This window comes from Vicugna pacos, chromosome 34, assembly GCF_048564905.1.
Source record: "Vicugna pacos chromosome 34, VicPac4, whole genome shotgun sequence".
NCBI classification, from domain to species: Eukaryota; Metazoa; Chordata; class Mammalia; order Artiodactyla; family Camelidae; genus Vicugna; species Vicugna pacos.
The window spans coordinates 17926072-17947525 of record NC_133020.1 but is presented as its reverse complement, the minus strand read 5'-3'; the positions used below and the strand labels follow the sequence as shown (position 1 = coordinate 17947525).

The window sequence follows — 21454 nt, the reverse complement described above, 5'->3', positions numbered from 1 at the left end:
AATTCTCTTATCATCTATAATAGTTATTCAGTCGATTCTCTTAGATATAAATATGAAATTAACCTCTGCTATCTAATTTTTATAATTCTAATATATCTTAATCTGTCTAAAAGCATTGCCTAAGACCTCCAGAAGAACATTAAGTAGTAATGACATCACTGTCTTGATCCTAACTTTAATGGAAATATTTTCAGTACCCTTATTAAGCAGGAGTAGCGATAGATATATTTATTTTATTATGCTAAGGAAATACCCATCTCCTACCATTTCATTGAGTTCTTAAATTAACAATGGATATTGAATTTTTATGAGATGGAAACAAATGTCTTTTAAGCATCTGCAGAGATAATTACACTACTTTTCGCCTTAAATCCGTCAGTCTGATGTATTACATAAATCAGTTTCCTAATACTAAACTATCTTTACCTTTCTGGAGTAAACCACACCTGGTCTTGCTGTATTCTTTTTTTAATGTATCTCTGAGATTCTGTTTGCTAACATTTAGTTTCAGATTTTCATAAGTGAGCTTGGTCTACACTATTGGTCTGTCTTATCGTCCTCATAGCTGAAGGCATTTCTGATATAGCAATCCATCCTAAAGGAATTATACCTTAGAGTTAATTTACTTTAATATCTAGGAATGTCAACCTCTCCCCTGCCCCAATCCATTGTTAACTCAACCCCTCATCCACATTTCTCAGCACAGAGTCATATAGCTCTATGCTAAGAGATTTTCTTCTAGGCATCTGTTCACTTTTATGTAATTATCATGAAAAGAGTTACTTGTTCCAAGCAGCTTGAGATCCTCAAATTACAGAGTGACCCTCAAAACACCTGTTTGATAAAGTGGCTTATTCAGATAGATTGATTTATGCAGAAGCCATTCCAGAGCAACAAGACCCCAAAAGGCAATCATACTTGAGACCTAAACTTCCCTTTGAGATTAGTCCTATTTATAAAAGCTCTATAAGCGTTGTCCAATAGAACTTTCTGTAATGATAAAAAGTATTATCTGTGCTGTCCAATATGGCAGCCACCAGCCACATGTGGCTTATGAACATTTGAAATGTGATTAGTGTGGAGGAACCGAATTTTTAATTTAGATTAATTTCATATTTAAATAGCTACATGTGGCTAGTGGCTACTGTCCTAGACAGCACAACTCCAAGTGGTCTATGGAGAAAACTGATTCAATGAGCCTGTGGTTGCCAACAGCTGGGAAGGCAACTGTGATGGTAGAAAGAGCTCAGGCGTGGAGGTATTCATTCACTTATTACATCTCAAATATTTACCTACTGTGTGTGCCGTTCTAGGTATCGAAGATACAGAGATACAGTTCTTCTCTCATGAGTTGAGGCAGATAATGAAAATGAATAAGGAATGATAAGTATTCTGCTGAAAACTGAAATAGGGAAAGTGATAGTAACTACATGGCTACTTTAGATTGAATGGTCATGGAAGTTCTTCTTAGAGAGGTGGCATCTGAACTGAATAACTAGAAGGGACCAATTATAGGAAGATCAGGAGGAAGAATGGTCCAGATAGAGGGAACAGCTAGTGCAAAAGCCCTAGGGACTCTGGACATGAGAGGAATTAGGCATCTACAAGTCTATATATATTTATTTTATTATGCTAAAATCTGGTGGGTGAGGGGGAAAGTGGTTCCAGATGGAGACAGAAAGTCAGATTGCAGAGGATTTCATAAGCCGAGTTACAGATTTGTTTATATTCTAAGTGCAGTAAAGCCACTGGAAGGTTTTTAAGCAAGGGAGAGGTACAATCTCTTTTTATGTTAAAAAAGAAAATCTGGCTGCTGTATGGAGAATAGAAAGTGGTGGATTATTATCTATAATAATCCAGTGATAACAAATAAAGAATGGGAGCAGAGAAACCAGGAAGAAGGCTACTATAATAGGGAGCTGGAGAAAGGTAGATGAGCTGGGGGCTGTATCTAGGGGCGAGAGTCAACAGGATTGGTGGGTCCAGCTCATATTCTGCGATCTGGACTATTCACTTGTTAAACTAATCCAAGCCTCATTTTCAAAATTAGAATTCGGTAAATATTAAATGAGTTTTTCCTATGTAACGGGCATCTGAAGATACAACAACAAAGAGAGATCTGCTACCTAATCTTCTGAAGCTTGAAAAATAATTACAATGAAATAAGTGCGATAAAGGAGAAACATAACATATGATCAGAGACCTGATCTAGGCTTGAAGGTCAGGAAATGCTTCCCTGAGAATACTTAAGATGTGACCTGAAAAATAATGAAGGTTGGTTAAGTGAAGAGTGGAGGGGAAGACACGCCCTCCTAGTGGAGGGCATGGTATGTGCAAAGGCCCTGTGAAGAACCGTTTAGAATAGTCTGGTGGTGCTTGGGAATAGAAAGGTGAAGTTGGAGACACAGGTAGGAAGCAGATCATTCAGACTTATAAACTACAATAAGGATTTGGGGCTTTGCCCTAAGAGCAATAGAAAACCACTTAGGTTTTTTTTTTCCCCATTGCAATTTTTATTCTTTTATTTCACATTTAATTAAGGCATAACATACATATAGCAAAATGCAGAAGGTGTGCTAGTCTTAGTGGACCGCCTGAAGAACTGTTACCTATTTACAGACCCATGATGCCATCCCAGAAGATACAGAACATTTTCAGTATCCTAGAAGAAGACTTCAAGCCCCTCCCCACTCAGTAATCCTTACTGCTTGGGTCTCAGTTTATATTCTGGGAGAGATATATGGTATCTGAGATGTATGACACCTCCCAGAGATAGCCACTATTTGACTTAGGTTTTTTCCCATCAATTAGCTTTGCCTGTACTTGAAATACATATAAATGGAATCATATCATATTAATCCTTTTGTGTCTAGCTTCTTTTGATCAATGTCATATTTTTGAGATATATCCTTGTTGCTAGTATCAGTATTCGGTTTCTCTTCTAACTCTGCTATGTAGTGTTCCACTGTATGAATATACCTAAATTTATCTATCCACTTCCTTGGTTCTTTCCAATTTAAGGGTTGTTTCAAGTTTTCAGCAATTATGAATAAAGTCACTACTACCATTCTTGCGCATATCTTTTTATACACATATGTTCTCATTTCTCTTGAGTATATACCTAGACGTCAAACTGCTAACTTATCAGATGGAAATATGTATAGTTTTAGTAAATACTGCTAAAGCATTTCTAAAATGATGGAAGGAATTTAACAACCCCACCTGCAATGTATGAAAGCTCCATTGCTTTACATATTCGCCAAAAACTTGGTGTTGTCTTTCATCTTAACATTAGCCGCTTTTAATGGATGTATTTCTCACTGTGGGATTTCTTTTCTTAATAAATTGTTCACTTTGGAATAATTTTAGAATTACATAAAAGTTGCAAAGATAGGACAGAGAGTTTTGGTATCTCCTTCACTCAGCTTCTCTTATTTTAATATCTTACATAACTAAGATCCATTAGTCACAAATAAGAAATGAACATTCTTGAAATACTAATGAACTAAACCACAAACTTAACTTGAATTTCGCCAGCTTTTCCCCTAATGTTCTTTATCTGTTCCAGGGTCCAGCCCAGGATACCAATTGTATTTTGTGGTCATGACATGGTCGTGACTGTTTAGCCTTTTCTCATCTACAATAGCTTTTGTCTTTCCTTATTTTTTATGACCTTGGCAGTTTTGAAGAGTATTAATGAGTATACAATGTCTTTCAGTTTGGGTTTGTCTGATGTTTTCTCATGATTAGAAACTGCCAAATTGTCTTCCAAAGTGACTATACCATTTTGCATTTCCACCAGCAAAGAGGTCCTGTTGCTCCACAGCATTTGATGGTGGTGGCGGTGGCGGTGGTTGTAGCAATTCTAACAGGTGAACTCAGTGGTACCTCATAGAGATTTTAATTTGCATTTCTCTAATGACAAATGATGCTGACCATCTTTCATATGCTTATTTGCCATCCATGTATCTTATTCGCTGAAGTGTCTTTTTGCCCATTTTTAAACTGCTATTTGTTTTCTTATTCAGTTTTAAGAATGCTTTAAGTGTTCTGGGTACAAGTCCTTTACAAGATTCATGATTTGCAAATATCTTCTCCTAGCCTATGATTTGTCTATTCATTCTCTCAACATATCTGTCACATTGCAAAAGTTTTTAATTTTGATAAGGTCCAATTCATTATTTTTTTTCTTTTATGGATTGTGTTTTTGATGTAGGATCTGAAACCTTATCACCAACCCCAAAGTCACACACAGAGATTTTCTGGGTTTTCTTCTAGATGTTTTACAATTTTAATTTTAAAATTTAAGCTATGAGCCATTATTTTTTGTGTTAGTGTGTGTTGAAGTTTTTTTGTTTTTGCATGTAAATGTCCAATTGTTCCAGCGCCATTTGTTGAAAAGACTGCTCTTTCTCCATTCAATGGCCTTTGCATCTTTGTCAAAAGTCAGTCAACAATATTTGCGTGGGTTTCTGGACTCTCTGTTGGTTCCACTGGCCTATGTGTCCATCCTTTTGCTAATACCACACTGTCTTGATTTCGGTGGTTTCCTAAGTCTTGAAATTGGGTAGTGCAATTTCTCCAACTATTGTTCTTTTTTTTTTAAGTTTCTTTTCTTTTCCATATAAACTTTAGAATCAGCTTGCTGATTTCTCATAAAAACAAAAACCTGCTGTGATTTTGAGTGAGGACGCATTGACTCTACGAATCAATCTGGGGAGAACTGATACCTTTACAGTATTGAACTTTCCAATCCATGAACACAATATATCTCTCCATTTATTTACATCTTTAATGATTTCTTTTATCAGTATTTTGTAGTTTTCAGCATACGGATCCTGCACACACTTCATGGTTGGGGTCGGGGGAGGCTATTATAAATTGTATTTTTAAAATTTCAAATTCCAATTGTCTATTCCTGATATATGGAAATATGATTGACCTTTGTATACTGGCCTTGTATTTTACAACCCAGAGCGGTGCCCACCCAGGATTGCAGGCTGCTATTTGATCTTCTCAGTGTCAACCTAAATAAAGGCAAAAGCTGAGGCAAGCTCCAATTTCCAGAAACTGAGTTTATTCATAAATAGCAGATGAATTGCAATTTGGGAAACACGTGCTGTAGCAAGCTGCAGGTTGAGGGTTTGGGGTGGGCTGGATTTATGGACAAAGAGCGCAAAGAGGGGGACATCCAGCCAGGGTCCCAGCAGTAAGTCCATTGACTTGAAGATGGGGAGAGACTCTTGGTGGGTGGCTAGTCACTGGTCAGCGGATGAGTCTCAGTCTCTGTAAATCAGGTAGATGGTGAAAATCAGTCTCCCTGTTCTTAAGTCCCGTTCTTCTGAGGGCACGTGCATGATATCTTCCATTTCATATCCCCACGTTCCATCTTAGATAGAAATCCTGTTGTGTACTGGTTTGATACAATTTCAAATCTGCTTGTTTATGACATAAGTGAAGTTGTTTTAATTTGTCAGTTCATGACAAAGACCCCAAGAAAGTTGTTTTTAGAAGAAAAGTTGTTTTGATGTAAGAATGAAGTACGATGTGTCAGGATGTCACCATCTCATCTGTTGTCCTTGATAAGCACTCAGAGCTCAGTTGCTGAGGGCTGAGGGCTCATCAAAGAAAACACACAGAGAAGCAACCTTGACAAGGGGACTGCTAGACTGTAAATACAGAGAGTCTGTAAGGAATATCCAGAGTTCGAAAGCTACCCTTTGCTGATCCAGCTCTGTGAAGGTCTTGAGACTGCTGTGGCCAGCCTGCTCTGCGTGCACAGTGGCGTTAAACCCGCTGCAGTCCCAGGAGGAGAGGGGACATCTTTTCCTGCCTCGGCAAGGCACTCCTCATAGGCAGTGACGCAAGCCAAGCACCAGTCCCTGGAGTCCACACAAGGAAGCTGAGACCACAAATCTGGTAGGGCTTCCGGGATTGCTGTCCAGCTTGGCAGCAGTAAGGCTTTATGGGGTGTCCGTGTGAAAGGGACCCCTTTAATCACAGAGTTTCCTGTAACTGGGTAACAGGCATATTCAGCAGGTGAATATCCCAGTCATCATAAAGCCAGTCCCAGGCGACTTGTGCATGAACATTATAAGCTATTTCATCTGGGGTGTTCCACTCGGCATTTATGGGGGAGTTAGGTGGTCCCTCTTCTCAGAATAAACACACTTTACAGCGGCTTTTATCCAGCCACCTGTGATTATTCAATAGTGGTCCTGTGTCAACTCAAAGATGCTTTTCTACTCCGCAGGATCAAAGCCAAAGATACAGCCCCCATATTAAATACTCCCACAACCCATCTCAGCAAAGGTTCTTCAGGAAGCGGATGATACCCGCCTACAAGATGAGATAATCCCTCCATGCTGTGCTCCCTGGTTTCAGAAGCTTCGTTGTTGCCTCCTCCGCCCACGTTGACTACCTTCTGGGTAGGCAGAGGCCTTAAGGTGCTTTCTGTTGTCTTGGCACAAGTCCTCCCTGTGGGAGCGATTTTGAGGCTCACGGCCAAATCTCAGACTGACCTCAGAGCATGCTCGGTCCACAGCACTCTTTTACTTTCACTTTCGCTGTTGCAGGGAACAATAGCCAAGGGACTGTGCATTTAGCACGCTTCTAATTTTGCACTTCCTTAGGTGCACGATGAGCCAGCCCCTCAGGAATCCAGTCCCCCGCCATTTCTAAATCCCACTGGTAACCGACTGCAGCACAGCTACAGTTTCTGGCCGCGCACGATGAGCGCCATCAGGGATCAAAGTTCCTCATCCTCTGCCCTTTCATACTTTCTCTTTCCCAAACCACAAGTTTTTACGAGCCAGGGCTGTTTTTTATTTGGTTGTTTTTTTTTTTAACCAAATCCCACTTCTCTGATACCAATTAACAGATCAGTTTCTACTCACAACAGTTCAGAAACCAAATGCGTGGGTTTTCCACGCCAAGGACTTCTCCAGTTCTCTGCAGACACCTACTGAGTGTGCTACAATTCAAGTCCAGTTAAGTGTTTGGTATAACTTATCAGTGAAAGAATCTCAGCCTGGAACTTGTCTAAGGTGGCAAGAAAAGAGGGCCTAAGACAAGACCCTATGGAACTCCCACGTTTAACGGTCAGGCAGAGGAGGAAGAGCGGGCATAGGAGACTGAAAAGGAACAGCCAAAGAAGAGGGAGAACCAAGGAAATACAATGTCTGGAAAAAATGTTTTAAGAAGCAAGGGGTAGTCAACTATGTCAAATGCTCCTAAGAAGTCAAAAAAGATAGTACTTCCGGCGTTGCCTTTAAAAGTCATTGCCAAACCCAAGGTCACCTAGATTTTCTCCCGTATTATCTTCTAGCAGTTTTATAGTTTTGCACTTTACATTTAGACCCATGATCCATTTTGAATTAATATTTGTGAAAAGTGTAAGGTCTGTTCTAGACTCATTTTTTTTGCACGCGGATGTCCAGTTTTTCCAGCACCATTTATTTAAAAGATTGCCCTTTTCTATTGAATTGCCTTTGCTCCTTTGCCAAAGATCAGTGCATTATATTTGTGTGGGTCTATTTCTGGACTCTCTAGTCAGTTCCATTGATCTATTTGTTCATTCTTCTGCCTATCCCATTGTATCTTGATTACTGTAGCTTAACAGTAAATCTTGAAGTCAGCTAGTGTCAGTCCTGCGACTTTGTTCTTTGATATTGAGTTGGCTGTTCTGGGTCTTTTTGCCTTTCATATAAACTTTAGAATCAGTTTGTCAATATACACAAAATAACTTGCTAAAATTTTCATTGTGAGTGTGTTGAATCTACTGATCAGTTTAAGAACTGACACCTTAAAAATATTAAGTGGAAGATTTTTTTTTTTTAAGCTGGGGAGAAACTTGAGCATATTTTAAACTTTTGGGGAAGGAGCCAGTAGAGGAGAAATGGTTGACACTTCAGAAGTGGGGGGAATGATCAGCAGCATAAGATTGCTAAGCAGGCAGCAAGAAATGGGCTCCAGAGTGCGTGTGGAGGAACTGACCTTAGACAGGAGGAGGGAACTTTGTTGTAAAGGAAGGGAGAGGGTGAGGATGGGTGCAAACTCAGGTGTATTTGTCAATTTAGCTGTTTAGTTTTTGGTAAAGATGGATGCCAAGTCATCTGTTGAGAGCGAGAGAACGAGATGGCACTTGGAAGTTTAATTAGAGAAGTGTGAGCAGTCATTGTGTGGAGGGAAAGAGGAGGGCACAGCAGGATCTCCAGGCAGTGCTGAGGGCCCAGCTGCTGATAAACTGAAGTCTCCATCTGTGCTGACATGTGAGACCTCCCAGTGGTACTCAGCAACCCAGCTGCACACACGGAGAAGAAAACAGAGAACACCCCAATCCTGGATGAACAGAACTGTTTCTACAAAGGTGTGATCAAAGTTCAGAGAGGCAAGGGATTATACAGCATCGACAGAAATGACGGAAATAGTGTCGGATCTAAGATGGACAGAAAAGGAAGTGAAAATGGAAGGAGCTGATGGCTGGAAACCAAGCGGAGGAGCAGCGGGCCGGCAGCCCTGAGTGAAGAGCAGGCACAATGCGAGCAAGAACTGGAGGTGGTGGTCAGAGTTTCCACATCTGTCAAGTTGTAATGAGAATTAAATGTGACGGAGCACATGCTTCATAAATGTTAGACACCACACCAGTGTTGGTTTGTTGGTTTGTCTCTCAGCAGACTGTAAGTGTCTTGAAGGCAGGGATCATATCTCAGACATTCCTGCTCCCAGCGAAGTGTCTGACACTGAGCAGATGCTGAGTGGATCTTCAGGTATTAGAAGGATGGATAAATAAGCTGATTTCCCTTTAGGATTTAGACTCTGCCAGAATTTTCTGAACTTTCTCGTCCAGAAAACAGCTAGCTGCTCCTCTGATAATGCTCTGATAATGCGTTCTGATAATGGCAGAGTGCCTTGTGTTGGATAGATAGGTAGGTAGGTAGATAGGTATGTAGTCAGATAGATAGATAGGAAGATATTTATAAACTCTGAACAAAATATAAAAAACAATTTTTCGAATACATTGAAGAGTAATCAAAATGGTAAAAAGTGGAAGAGATTTAGTGCTTAAAAGAAAGGGAACACATGGGGTGAGATCCACATTTAACTGGCTTTTTAAACAGATTTTCTTGAGGTGCACAGTGGGGAGCTGGGGCTAGAGCTTGAGAAGAAATCTATGGTCTCACTAAGGAAGTCAGAATTTGGCACTGTCAGACCAGCTGGAAATTGATGGACACTCTCAGAAAAGAAGGAACAAGAGGAGAGCCCCCAAATCAGCATACAAATGCCTTCAAATCCATAGCTGACTCCTGAACTGTGGAGCAAGATTCCAAGGAGCTGGTCACACAAGGAATGTCCATCCTTCATCAGGCCTGGTTTAAGACTGACCAGGGAGTGACAAGGGTGCCAATATAATTCAAATGGGAAAGAATAGTCTTTTCAACAAATGATGCTGGAAAAATTGGATATCCACATGCAAAAGAATTAAGTTCAACCCCATCTCACTCCATATACAAAAATTAACTCTGAGGGTGTGCGGGGTATAGCTCAGTGGTAGAGCACACGCTTAGTATGCACAAGGTCCTGGGTTCAATCTCCAGTACCTCCGTTAAAAAGAAAAAGAAAAAGAAATAACTCAAAGTGGATAAAATACCTAAATGCAAGAGACAAAAACATAAAATTCTTTGAAGAAACACAGGAGTAATCCATAGTACCCCTTAGGTTAGGCAGCGGCTTCTTAGACAATGACAGCAAAAGAGAAAATAGCATAATTGGACTTCATCGAAATTAAAACCTTTTGTGCTTCAAAGAACACCACCAAGAAAGCAAAATGACTACTTACAGAATGGGACAAAATATTTGCAAATCATAGATCTGATAAGGAACTTGTATTTGGAACATATAAAGAACTTCACATGGAAACAACCTAAATGTCCATTGAGAGATGACTGGATAAAGAAGTTGTGGTATATTTATGCAATGGAATACTACTCAGCCATAAAAAGAATAAAATACTGCCATTTGCAGCAACATGGATGGACCTGGAGATTGTCATTCTAAATGAAGTAAGCCAGAAAGAGAAAGAAAAATACTATATGATATCACTTATATGTGGAATCTAAGAAAAAAGACAAATGAACTTATTTACAGAGCAGAAACAGACTCACAGACATAGAAAACAAACTTATAGTTACCAGAGGGGGGAGGGGTGGGAAGAAATAAATTAGGAGTTCAAAATTTGCAGGTACTAACTCCTATACATAAAATAGATAAACAACAAATTTATACTGTATAGCACAGGGAACTATATTCAGTATCTTGTAGTAATCTATAATGAAAAAGAGTATGAAAACGAATAAATGTATGTATATATTACTGAACTATTATGCTGTACACCAGAAATTGATACAACATTGTAAATTGACTGTATTTCAATAAAAAAAGAACTTCTACAACATAATAATAAATGGACAAACAACCCAATTTAAAAACGGGTGTCAACCTGAAACTGCTCTAAAAGAATAAAGCCTATTTTTTAAAAAATGGATAAGGATTTGTACAGACATTTCTCTAAAGAAGATACACAAATGGCCAGCAAGCACATGAGAAGATGTTCAACATCATTAGACATCAAAGAAATGCAATGAGTTTGATTAGGATGGCTAATAACAAGTGTCGGTGAGAAGCAGAGAAACTGGAAACCTCCTACCCTGCTGGTGAGAAAAGAAAATGCAGCCATTTTGGAAAACAGTCTAGCAGCTCCTAAAAAGGTTAAACATGAGTTACCGTATGACCCAACAATCCTGCTCCTACTTACAGACACAAGAGAAATAAAAACATATGTCCACCAAAAAAATTGTACAGAAATGTTACTAGCAGCATTGTTAATAATAGCCAAAAAGTAGAAATAAGCCAAATGGCCGTCGACTGATAAATAGATTTAATATATCCATACAATGGAGTATCACTTAGCAGTACAAAGGAACGAAGTACAACATGGATAAACCTCGAGAGCATGATGCTAAGGGGAAGAAGCCAGTCACAAAGGACTGCATAGTGTAAGACGCCATCTATCTGAAATGTTGAGAATAAGCAAATCCACTGGGACAGAAGGTAGATGGCCTGTTGCTTAGGGCCGGGAGGGTGTCGGGGAGAATGAGGGGTGATGGCTAAGGGAGGAGGGACTTCTCTTTTGGAGTAATGATGAAAATGTTAAAAAATTGGACTGTGGTGATGGCTTCACAATTCTGTGAATATACTAAAAACCATTGACTTGTATGCATTAAATGGCTGAATTATATGTTATGGGGATTATATCTCAAAAAGCTGTTTTTAAAAATGTTAATAAAACTGTTCATGTGAAATAGTCTTACAATGGGATATTATTTGGCAATAAAAAGGAAGGAAGTACTGGTATACCACCCAACATGGTTGAACCTTGGAAGTATTGTGCTAAGTGAAAGAAGCCAATCACGAAAAACCAGGCATCATATGACTCCATTTATGTGAAATATCCACAAAAGGCAAATCCATAAAGACAGAAAGTAGATTCGTGGTTGCCCAGGGCTGGGGAGGTGGAGAGAAACGGGGAGTGACAGCTAATGGCCAGGGGGTTTCTTTGGGGGATGACAAAAATGTTCTAAAATTGTGGTGGTGGTTGCACAACTCTGTGAATATACTAAACACCTCTGAACTGTACATTTCAAATGGGTGAGTTATATGATATGTGAATTACAGGCAGATCTCATTATGTTGCACTTTGCTTTATTGCACTTTGCAGGTATTGTACTTTTTACAAAATTGAAGGTTTTTGGCGACCCTGAATCAAGCAGGACTGTCAGCGCCATTTTCCCAACAGCATTTGCTAGTTGCTGGTCTCTGTGTCCCATTTCGGTAGTTCTCACAATATTTTAAACCCTCCAACAGCAAAGAAATTACAACTCACTGAAAGCTCAGAGTTTTTTAAATTAAGGTATGTACATTGCTTTTTTTAGACAATGCCATTACACACTTAATAGTCTGCAGTATAATGTAAACACAGCTTTCATATGCACTGGGAAATCGAAAAATCCCTGTGACTCGCTCTACTGTGACATTCACTTTATTGCGGTGGTCTGGAACCAAACCCACAATATCTCCAAGGTACGCCTGAAGGTCTCAAAGCTGTTACCAAAAAAAGAGAGAGAAACTGACCCAGAAGCACAGACACCACCGTATCAGTTGGAGGCAAGTTCAGAGCCTGTGGGGAGTGAGTTGACTGCCCTTGGAGCATGGGTGTGACACGGCTGAAGGATGGCCACCCCCTTGAATGCTACAGAGAGGAGGCAGTACCATGGTAGCAACACAGACAGAGGAGAGCTGACCCACAACCCCCACATATGACTCAAGCACGAGGGTTGGCAATAGGCTGTATGTATCAACATCCCAGAGCCCCGGACTTGTCCTGTGTGAAGTTGAGTCACCCAAAATCAGTGCAGCAGCACCGTTCTGAGGGTGGAGACCCAGCAGGACCAGGGGTGGCCGGGAGGCACCCTGCCCAGATGGCACTGTCAGGCTGCCTGGTCCAAGGCATTAGAGGAGGACTTAGAAGTGTTTGAGGAAGGCACTGCAAAGCACGGGCCTCCCTGAGGTGTGGGGCCCTTGACAGCCTTGCTTCTGTCAGTGGGCAGTACTGCAGACGGTACAAACAGAAAACAAGCAACAAGAGGGTGGACACAATAGGGTGATGGAACTATTCCATAACTTGATTGGAACAGTGGTTCTATGGGTGTACACAAATGTCAAAATTAATCAAACTGTATACTTAAAATCTATGTGTTTTATTGCATGTAAGTTACACTTGAAAACAAATGTCAGACTTCTTTAAAAAAAAAAAAAAGCTCTTTTCAGGGACTTCTGCACCCCACCACATTGCAAATCTTCCTAGATGATATCATCAGAGATGAAGGTGCACAATGATCTATCTCTAGGGCGTTAAGATTTAGGGACTGTCCTGTTAACTTATCTATTAAACAGCCAGAGCTGGTTGGATGGCCTGACTTGGGTTAAGATGCTCTTTTATAATTTCATTTGTTATTATTACGTAAGTAAGACCTAGTATTATGGGAAAAAAATAATAAGATTCAAGGTTAGCAAAAAGTATAAAATAAAAGTCACCCATCATCACATCCCTTTAAATGTTAATCACTCCTGTGCCCTACCAGGTATAAATTCTTCTATACATTTACAAAAACAGCATTATGCAGGATGCGGCTTAAACTGCTTATTTCATTGAATAATGTATTGTGAACCTTTATCTCTATTAATATATATACTTTAAAAACATTATTACAGTCGCTATTTTGTATTCCATCATTTATAATACAGTCTACTTACCCAGTCTCTTATTGCTGGACATTTGGATTGTTTCCTTTTACAAAAAATGTTTGCTATTATAAAATTTTTTCACAGACCATCCTTACAGCTAAATCTTTGCACACATCTTCAGTTATTTCCCTAGGATAGATTCCTAGACGTGGAATTGTTGAGTTAAAGAGGGTGGGCATTTTTAAGGCTTTGACGTCAGACAGCCCTGACCTTGAACTCTGGCTTACGGCATGGAGCCTTAGGCAAATCACTTTGGGTGATGAGTTTTGCCCTGGGCTCCTTCTTCTCCCTCTATCTGCTACTTGTCACATTTTACACTTTGCGAATTCGGTCTTGCACCCTTCCTCGACTATACACCCCAAGGGCAAGGCCGGTGTATATTCCTCGCTGTATCCTCACCAGCACCCAGAACCGAGCTCAGCATCTAATTAGAGGGAATCTGGTGCTGCAGGAGGAGTAATGATCTGGACAGAAGACACCCAGGGTCCATTCCCAGCATCATCACTGCCAACGTTATGGCCAAAGCAAAAGCCCTTCATGACCTGGCCTCACTCACCTGCCCAGACTCACCTGTCCAGACTCATCACCTCTCCCTCTGCTTTTACACCAGCAATTCTGGGTCAGTGGGTCTCAGAGCACACTTTGCTCTCGTGCATTTCTATGCCTTTGCCCACATCTCCAGACTGGTAGTCCTTACTGTGCCTTTATGAAATTTAGGAAAAAGTATGCCTTCTTCCCAGTGGAATGCAGGCTGGCTTTCCGGCCCTGCTCGTACTGCGGCCTGGCAACGTATTGCATGGACCAACCTGCATATCATTCCCAAAGCCTGGAACAAACACAGCCGGCCCACCTGGCAACCTCCTACTCAAACACCAAGTCTCAGCTCGACCTCGACCTCCTCTGTGAAGTCATCTCACTCTGGCAGATGTAGTGCTTTTGGAATAGCCTCCATTAAAGCAATTATCGTTACTGAATTATGGTTGCTTGCCTATATACCTCTTACACCCATTAGATTACTCTCAGTGCTCATTCCTCTTTTATTCCTCATACAAAGTCCAGTTCCTGACACATAGGAAGTGATCAACAAACTTGAATGAATGAATGAGTGGTATTTTACCTCCCTGGTCCTCATGATGCTTGACTGAGAATAAAGGAATCAGAAAAAGAGATGCCTGACATTGCTGCCAACTCCAGAACTCTCTTTTCCAATATGCATTAAGTAACTAGTTGGTGAGCAAATGAAAAGAATCGAATCCAACTAAAAGAAAACCCCTTTAAAAAGGTGCAACCTAAAGGGACATGGATCAGTTTAAGTTCTACTCTGGAAGCAGGTTATATAAATTTTTTGAATCTCTTAGATAATCTGTCTTGCCTCTGAGACTTTTCAGAGACATTTCAGACCATCTGAAACACAGTTTAAGAGGAATTGCTTTAGGAAACCCAGAGACTGGCTTACTTTTCACTTTGTTATGTGAATTAACTACGCCTGTTATTTATCTTTCTCAGATACTTTCACAAAAGGAATGACTGTTTTTCTACACAAGGGAGCTCTTTGGCCTCTTTGAAGCTAATGTTACTTCTCTCAAGAGAGGAAATTTTACCCTGGGTCCTACCTCCTTCTCCAGAGATATTGTCCTCAAGGGGACAGCGTTGGTCTCCCCAGAAAGGCAGCAAATCTATTCAAGGGCATCAAGCGTCTGAGAGACGAACAGAAGCAGAGGTCAGGAGCAGCGGCTTTTGCAGACCATCCCCTGAATCCCCAAAGAGTGCACGAACTCTCTGAAATCCTATTCACAACTCTGTGTGCATGTGCATTCTCCAAAGACAGATAGACATCTTTCTTCAGATTCTCAGAGAAGCCCTTTGACCCCAAAGAAGCTGATAAGAACCACTAGAGTGGTCTAGAGTCTGGGCTAAAATAGGCTGGGAAGTACAGGGGATTTTAAGATCTGATAATACCCTTTTGGGTCATACTGAAGACAGATTCCTCAACAGCAACAGACTGGGCCCATACCAGTGGCCCTCCTTCAGGGGCTTCCCCAAATCCCTAGGACTCACTGAAACCCAGCCTGCTCTGCAGACACAGGAAAGCTCTAGGGGGACGTCAGGTGCCTGGGACCCCTGCACTGATGTTTTAACAATGATGGCCTTAAAGGCAAAGACTGGATTCTGAGAGGGCGTGGGACCCTCTAAAGACCAGAATCACTATCCTGCCGCAAGGGGGCACCCAAAGCCCAGACAGATGGTACAAGAGCATCTTTGCCTCTGCTCAAATCAGGAGTGTGACTCAGGAAAGCAGAGAAGCTTCTCCAGCTATGAGCCAAAGCCTGAAGCTCCTGGGTATACAATCGGCCCATAAAGCCCTTCTACCTACGCTCAGTGTCCCCCAGGAGGCCTCATTGCTCCTTTCAGTGCAACGTTTGTGTGTTCTTGCTGGCTTCATCCTTTCCCTGGAGGTGACCCTGCACCTTCCTCGGATTCTGCCCTGAATGTGTAATTTGAATTGTGAAGATCTTGATCCAGGATGAACGCAGCGCGCAAGCTTCTGCTCCCCACTCCCCAGATCAGTCCTGGGCCTGCGGGGTCCTCGCTCAGGGCTCAGTCTTCAGTGTGATTTCAGGGTTGTGAGCAGAGCCCTGGAGAGGTCTGCAGATGCCCTTGTGACATCATTAAAACAGCTCTAGAGTTGTGACCTGCTCACACAAGAAGAATAAAAGGATCCAGTATTCACTGAGGCCTAAGGGAAGAGTTACCAAAAATAGCTGCACTTGAGTGGAGATCCCAGACTAGCAAGGACTGCAGCAAGGGTGCACCCAGAAGGCAGGATGCAAATCTAAAACCAGCAGAAGGGTACCGACGTAGACAAAATCAAAAATACTCCATGTACCGGGGGTGAGAATAGTTCTGTGGTAGATTTTATGCGTGGCATGTGCAAGGTCCTGGTTTCAATCCCCAGTACCTCCATTTAAAAAAGTATTAAACTTATAATGGAATTGAGGAGTTTAAAACATTTCAGGAAACTTAGTGTACTCTATCAAGAAGAATTACCTAAACCTATGTGGGCCCTCCTAGCCACAAATCTCTGGCAAATGGACAGCTTAAGTCTTCTTGAGATGGTAATCACGGATCATGGTCATACATTGTCCACCTGAGATACTAAAACTGTTCGCTTAGAAGGCAGGTGTTCTTTTCACTCCAGGAAGACTTGGAATTAACGTGGTGACATTGTAATGTGTCAGCTTAGCTAAGAAGAAACCACATTTCTTCGAACTCCCTCCCTTATGCTTCCAGGTTAGGGTCAGCCACGAGAGAATCGTGTGAGGTTTGGAAGGTGGAGAGGTAGAACTGAAGCAGAGGCCCTCATTCTGAAGGTCAGCGTGGGTGCTAGGCGGCTGCAGTCCGTGCATCATTGCTGCTCTGCTGGTTCACTTTGTCCGGTCCTGCAGGGCTTCCTCCTCCTGTCGGATCTTCCCCTTCAGCTGCGCCAATTTCAGGGCCAGGCATGGGAGCATCTCCATGGCGGAAGGTGCCAGGTCCTTCTGCAGACAGCCCAAGTCATCCAGGCTGGAGGTGGTAAGGGACAGATGCAGGCTCCGCTTGGTCCTTCCAAGCTCTCCCCTACTGGCCAACTCTGTCTAATGTAACTCCTTTGGAACCCTGGAGTCTGTTGAAGACTTGCAATGTCCAGGGAAAGACGTGGAGGGTAGATTATGGTTCATTTTGGTTAGTTTTGGCCATTAACCCACCCCTTATCCCCAGTCAGGTGACAGGCAGCTGTGCTTGTGTTCCTGGAGCAGCTGGCACACAGCTTGGGGAAGCCAGGGTGGGCAAAAAAGACCCTGTCTTCTAAATATTGGGGATCTATGCCCTGATTGTTGATTGCTGCTCCCAATCACAGAGCAGCAGACAAAGAGGCCAGCAGCCATTGTTGTTGCATCTCCCCGTCTTGTTACAAGCCCCTCCCCCTGCAGCTGATGTGACTTGGCAGTGGGAGGGGGGTACTTAAAGGGCCAGTGCCCTTCCCCTCCATGTTTTTCTGTTTTCCTTTTTCAGGAGCCAGACATGAAAGACTAGGATATTCAAAAACAACTACAAATATGGGGGAAACTAGAAAGTGACAATGTATGCCTAGCTAAGGAAAGGCTCAGAAAAAGCCTGAGAAGACCTTAAGCTTATACCGAAAACTGGTCCTCAGCACAGAAAAAGCCTACAACAATCCAAATGAATAAATAAATAAACAATAAGAATAACAAAAGCAACAAGCCCTGGGTAAGCGGGAGAATCTGATTTCCAGAGTTAACACGTTATTGGAGTCAAATATCCCGTGATCAACAACGACAGAAACTCACAAGGCACACAAAGTCACAGGAAAGTGTGGCCAAGGGAAAAGATAGACCAACAGAACCTGCCCCTGAAAAAGACCTCCTGGAAGATCTATCAGACAAAGACTTTAAAACAACTGTCTTAAAGATGCTCAAAAAACTAAAGGAAAGATGTGGAGAATGTCAAGAAAACCATGTATAAACAAAATGGAAATAAGAATAAAGAAATAGAAAATGTAAAGATAACTTAAAAGAAATTCTGGAGCTGAAGAGTACAATAACTGAAATGAAAAATTCACTGGATGGGTTCAGAGGCAAATTTGAGCAAGCAAAGAAGGAGTCAGAGAACTTGAAGATAGGACAATGGAAATATCAAGTCTAAGGAAAGGGGGGGTGGGGGGAAGGACTGAAGAAAAGAAAACAAAGCCTGAGGGACCTGCAGGAAACCATGAAGAGGATCAGCCTACACGTCATGGGAGCCCCTGAAGGCCGAGAGAGAGAGAAAGTGGCAGATAGATCATCTGAAGAAATAATGGCTTGAAAACTTCTCAGGTTTGATGCCAAGACATAAATATAAACATCCAAGAAGTTCAATAAATGCCAGATAAGATGGACTCCAAGAGGCCCACATTGATACACAATATAATCAAACATTCAAAAGGCAAAGACAAAGAGAGAGTCTTGAAAGCAGCAGGAGAAAAGCAGATCATCATGCACAGGGGACACTCAGTAACGTTATCAGTGTATTTCTCATCAGAAACTTCGGAGGCCAGAAGATGGTGGGCCAATGCATTCGAAGTGCTAAGAGAAAAAAATAACAACAACAGAGAATACTCTGTCTAGCAAAACTGTCCTTCAAAAGTGAGGGAGAAATTAAGACATTCCAAGATAAACAAAAGCTGTGGGAAACCATGCCAGTTAGACCTGCCCTGCAAGAAATGCTCAAGGGAGTCCTGCAAGGTGAAATAAAAGGACACTAGACAAAAACTCAAAGCTACATGGAGAAATAAAGATCTCAGTAAAGGCAAATACGTGGACAATTAGAAAAGCTGGTATTATCATAAGAGTGGTTTGTAACTGCACCTTTTGTTTTCTACAAGATTTAAAAGACTAATACTTGAAAGAAAAACAATTATTAATGTAAAAGCTAGTATTACTGAAACCTTGAAGTGTGACCTCAAGTCTTGTTTTCTACATAATTTAAGAGACTAATGCATTTAAAAGAATTATTAGTTTATGTTTTGGGGTACACAATGTATAAAATGTAATTCTGTGACATCAGTAAATGAAAAGATGTGGAGATGGTGCTGTAAAGGAGCGCAGTTTTGTGTGTTATTTAAATTAAGCTGGTATAAATTCAAACCATAGTGTTATAACCTTACGATGTTAAATGTAATCCATATGGTAACCACAAAGAAAACAACTATAGAATACACACAAAAGAAAATGAGAAAGGAATATAAATATTTCATTACAAAAAATCAACTAAATGCAAAAAAAGACAGGAATGCAGAAAATAAGGGAGGAATAGCTATGAGGCATATAGAAAATAAATAGCACAATGACAGAAGTAAGTCCCTCCTTATCAGTAATTACCTTAAATGTACATGGATTAAGTTCTCCAATAAAAAGACAGAGATTTGCAGAATGGATAAAAACACATGACTCAACTATGTGCTGTCTACAAGAGACTCACTTGAGATCCAAAGACATAAACAGATAGAAAGTGAAAAGATGAAAAAGATACTTCATGCAAATAGTAACAAAAACAAAGCAAGAGTGGCTACACTAATATCAGACAAAATAAGACTTTAAATCAAAAAAGTTTACAAGAGACAAAGGACATTATAAATTAATAAAAGGTTCGATGTAGCAAGAAGATACAATCATTATAAACATATATGTACCTAATGACAGACCATCAAAATATATACAAACAAAAACGGACAGAACTGAAGGGAGAAATAAACAGTTCTACAGTAATAGCTGGAGAAGTCAAGACCCCCCTCACAATTATGACAGAACAACCAGACAAAAGATAAGCAAGGAAATAGCGAAGTTAACACAGTACATCAGCTGGGCCTAACAGACATACACAGAACACTACCCAGCAACAACAGCATACGCATTCTTAACTACACATGTAACATTTTCCAGGATAGGCCATATGTTAGACAACAAATTAAGTCTCAGGAGAATTTAAAAGGTAGATATATAAGATATCTTCTTGGATCACAATGGAATGAAGTTAGGAATTAGTAACAAAAGGAAAACTGTAAAATTCACAATATTGTGGAAATTAAATAACATATTTTTAAACAACCAATGGATCAAAGAGGAAATCATAAGGGAAATTAGAAAATACTCAGAGATAAATGCAAATAAAAACACAACATATCAAAACTGTGAGGATGCAGCAAATGTGTTGTTTATAGCAATAAACACTTACATTAAAAAAGAAAACAAGATTTCAAATCAACAACCTAACTTTACAACTTAAGGAACTAAAAGAAAGAAGAACAAACTAGACCCAAAGCTAGCAGAAGAAGTAAATAATACAGATTAGGGTAGAGATAACGAAATAGAGAACAGAAAAACAATAGAGAAAATCAATGAAACCAAAAGTTGGTTCTTCAAAAAGATCAACAAAATTGGCAAACATTTAGTTAGATGAACTAAGAGAAAAAGAAGAATCAAATTACTGAAATCAGAAATGAAAGTGGGGGCATTACTACCTATTTTACAGAAATAAAAAGGATTATAGGAGAGTACTATGAACAATTGTACAACAACAAATTAAGTAACCTAGACAAAATGAGTAAATTCTTAGAAACACAAAACCTACCAAGACTAAATCACAGAGAGACAGAAAATCACAAATGTGCAAAGAACTTGAATAGACATTTCTCCAAAGAAAATAAATGAATGGTCAATAAGCATGTGAAAAGATGATCAACATCACTAATCATTAGGGAAATGCAGATCAAAACTACGATGAGACACCACCTCACACACATTAGGATGGCTACTACCAAAAAAAATAGAAAATAAGTGTTGGAAAGAATGTGGAAAAATTGGAAACCTTGTGTACTGTTGGTAGGAATCTAAAATGGTACAGCCACCGTGGAAAATAGTATGATGGCTCCTAAAAAAGTTAAAAGTAGAATTACCATATGATCCAGCAATTACATTTGTGGGTATATACCCAAAAGAATTGAAAGCAGGGTCTATCCGGCTTTCAGTTTGTATATCCATGTTTACAGCAGCATTATTCAATAGCTAAAATGTGGAAGCAACCCACGTGTCCATTGACAGATGAATGAATAAGCAAAACATGGTATACACATAAAGTAGAATATTATTCAGCCTTAAAGAGGAAGGAAATTCTGCAATATGCTACAACATGGATGAACCTGAGGACATCATGCTAAGCAAAGCAAGCCTGTCACAAAAAGACAAAAACTGTACGATTCCACTTAGATGAGGTACTTAGAATAGTCAAAATCACAACAACAGAAAGTAGAAAAGGTGGTTGCCAGGGGCTAGGAGGAGGGGAGAATGGAATTTTTGTTTAATGGGTATAGTTTCAGTTTTACAAAATGAAAAGTGTTTCGGGGATGAATAGTGGTGATGGTTGCACAAAAATATGACTATTTAATACTATTGAACTGGATATCTAATTGTTAAGATGGTAATTTTGTTGCATACTTTATCACCATAAAAAATGCCCAATAAAAGTGAAGATCATTGTCTTTGTTTTACTCTATTAT

General features: G+C 40.3%; 1 protein-coding gene across 2 annotated transcripts in view; it reads right to left on the bottom strand.

Annotated features, from left to right (window-relative positions):
- Nucleotides 1–5126: 5126 nt before the first annotated feature.
- The window catches only part of VAMP1 (vesicle associated membrane protein 1), a 44663-nt gene continuing 28335 nt past the window's right edge, over nt 5127–21454 (bottom strand). Inside the window, exon 5 of one of the 2 annotated variants that reach the window (XM_072954222.1) lies at nt 5127–5286. In XM_072954222.1, the coding sequence (XP_072810323.1) occupies nt 5255–5286 (32 nt within the window). In that variant the 3' untranslated portion in view covers nt 5127–5254. The other variant, XM_072954219.1, reaches the window with a different exon arrangement.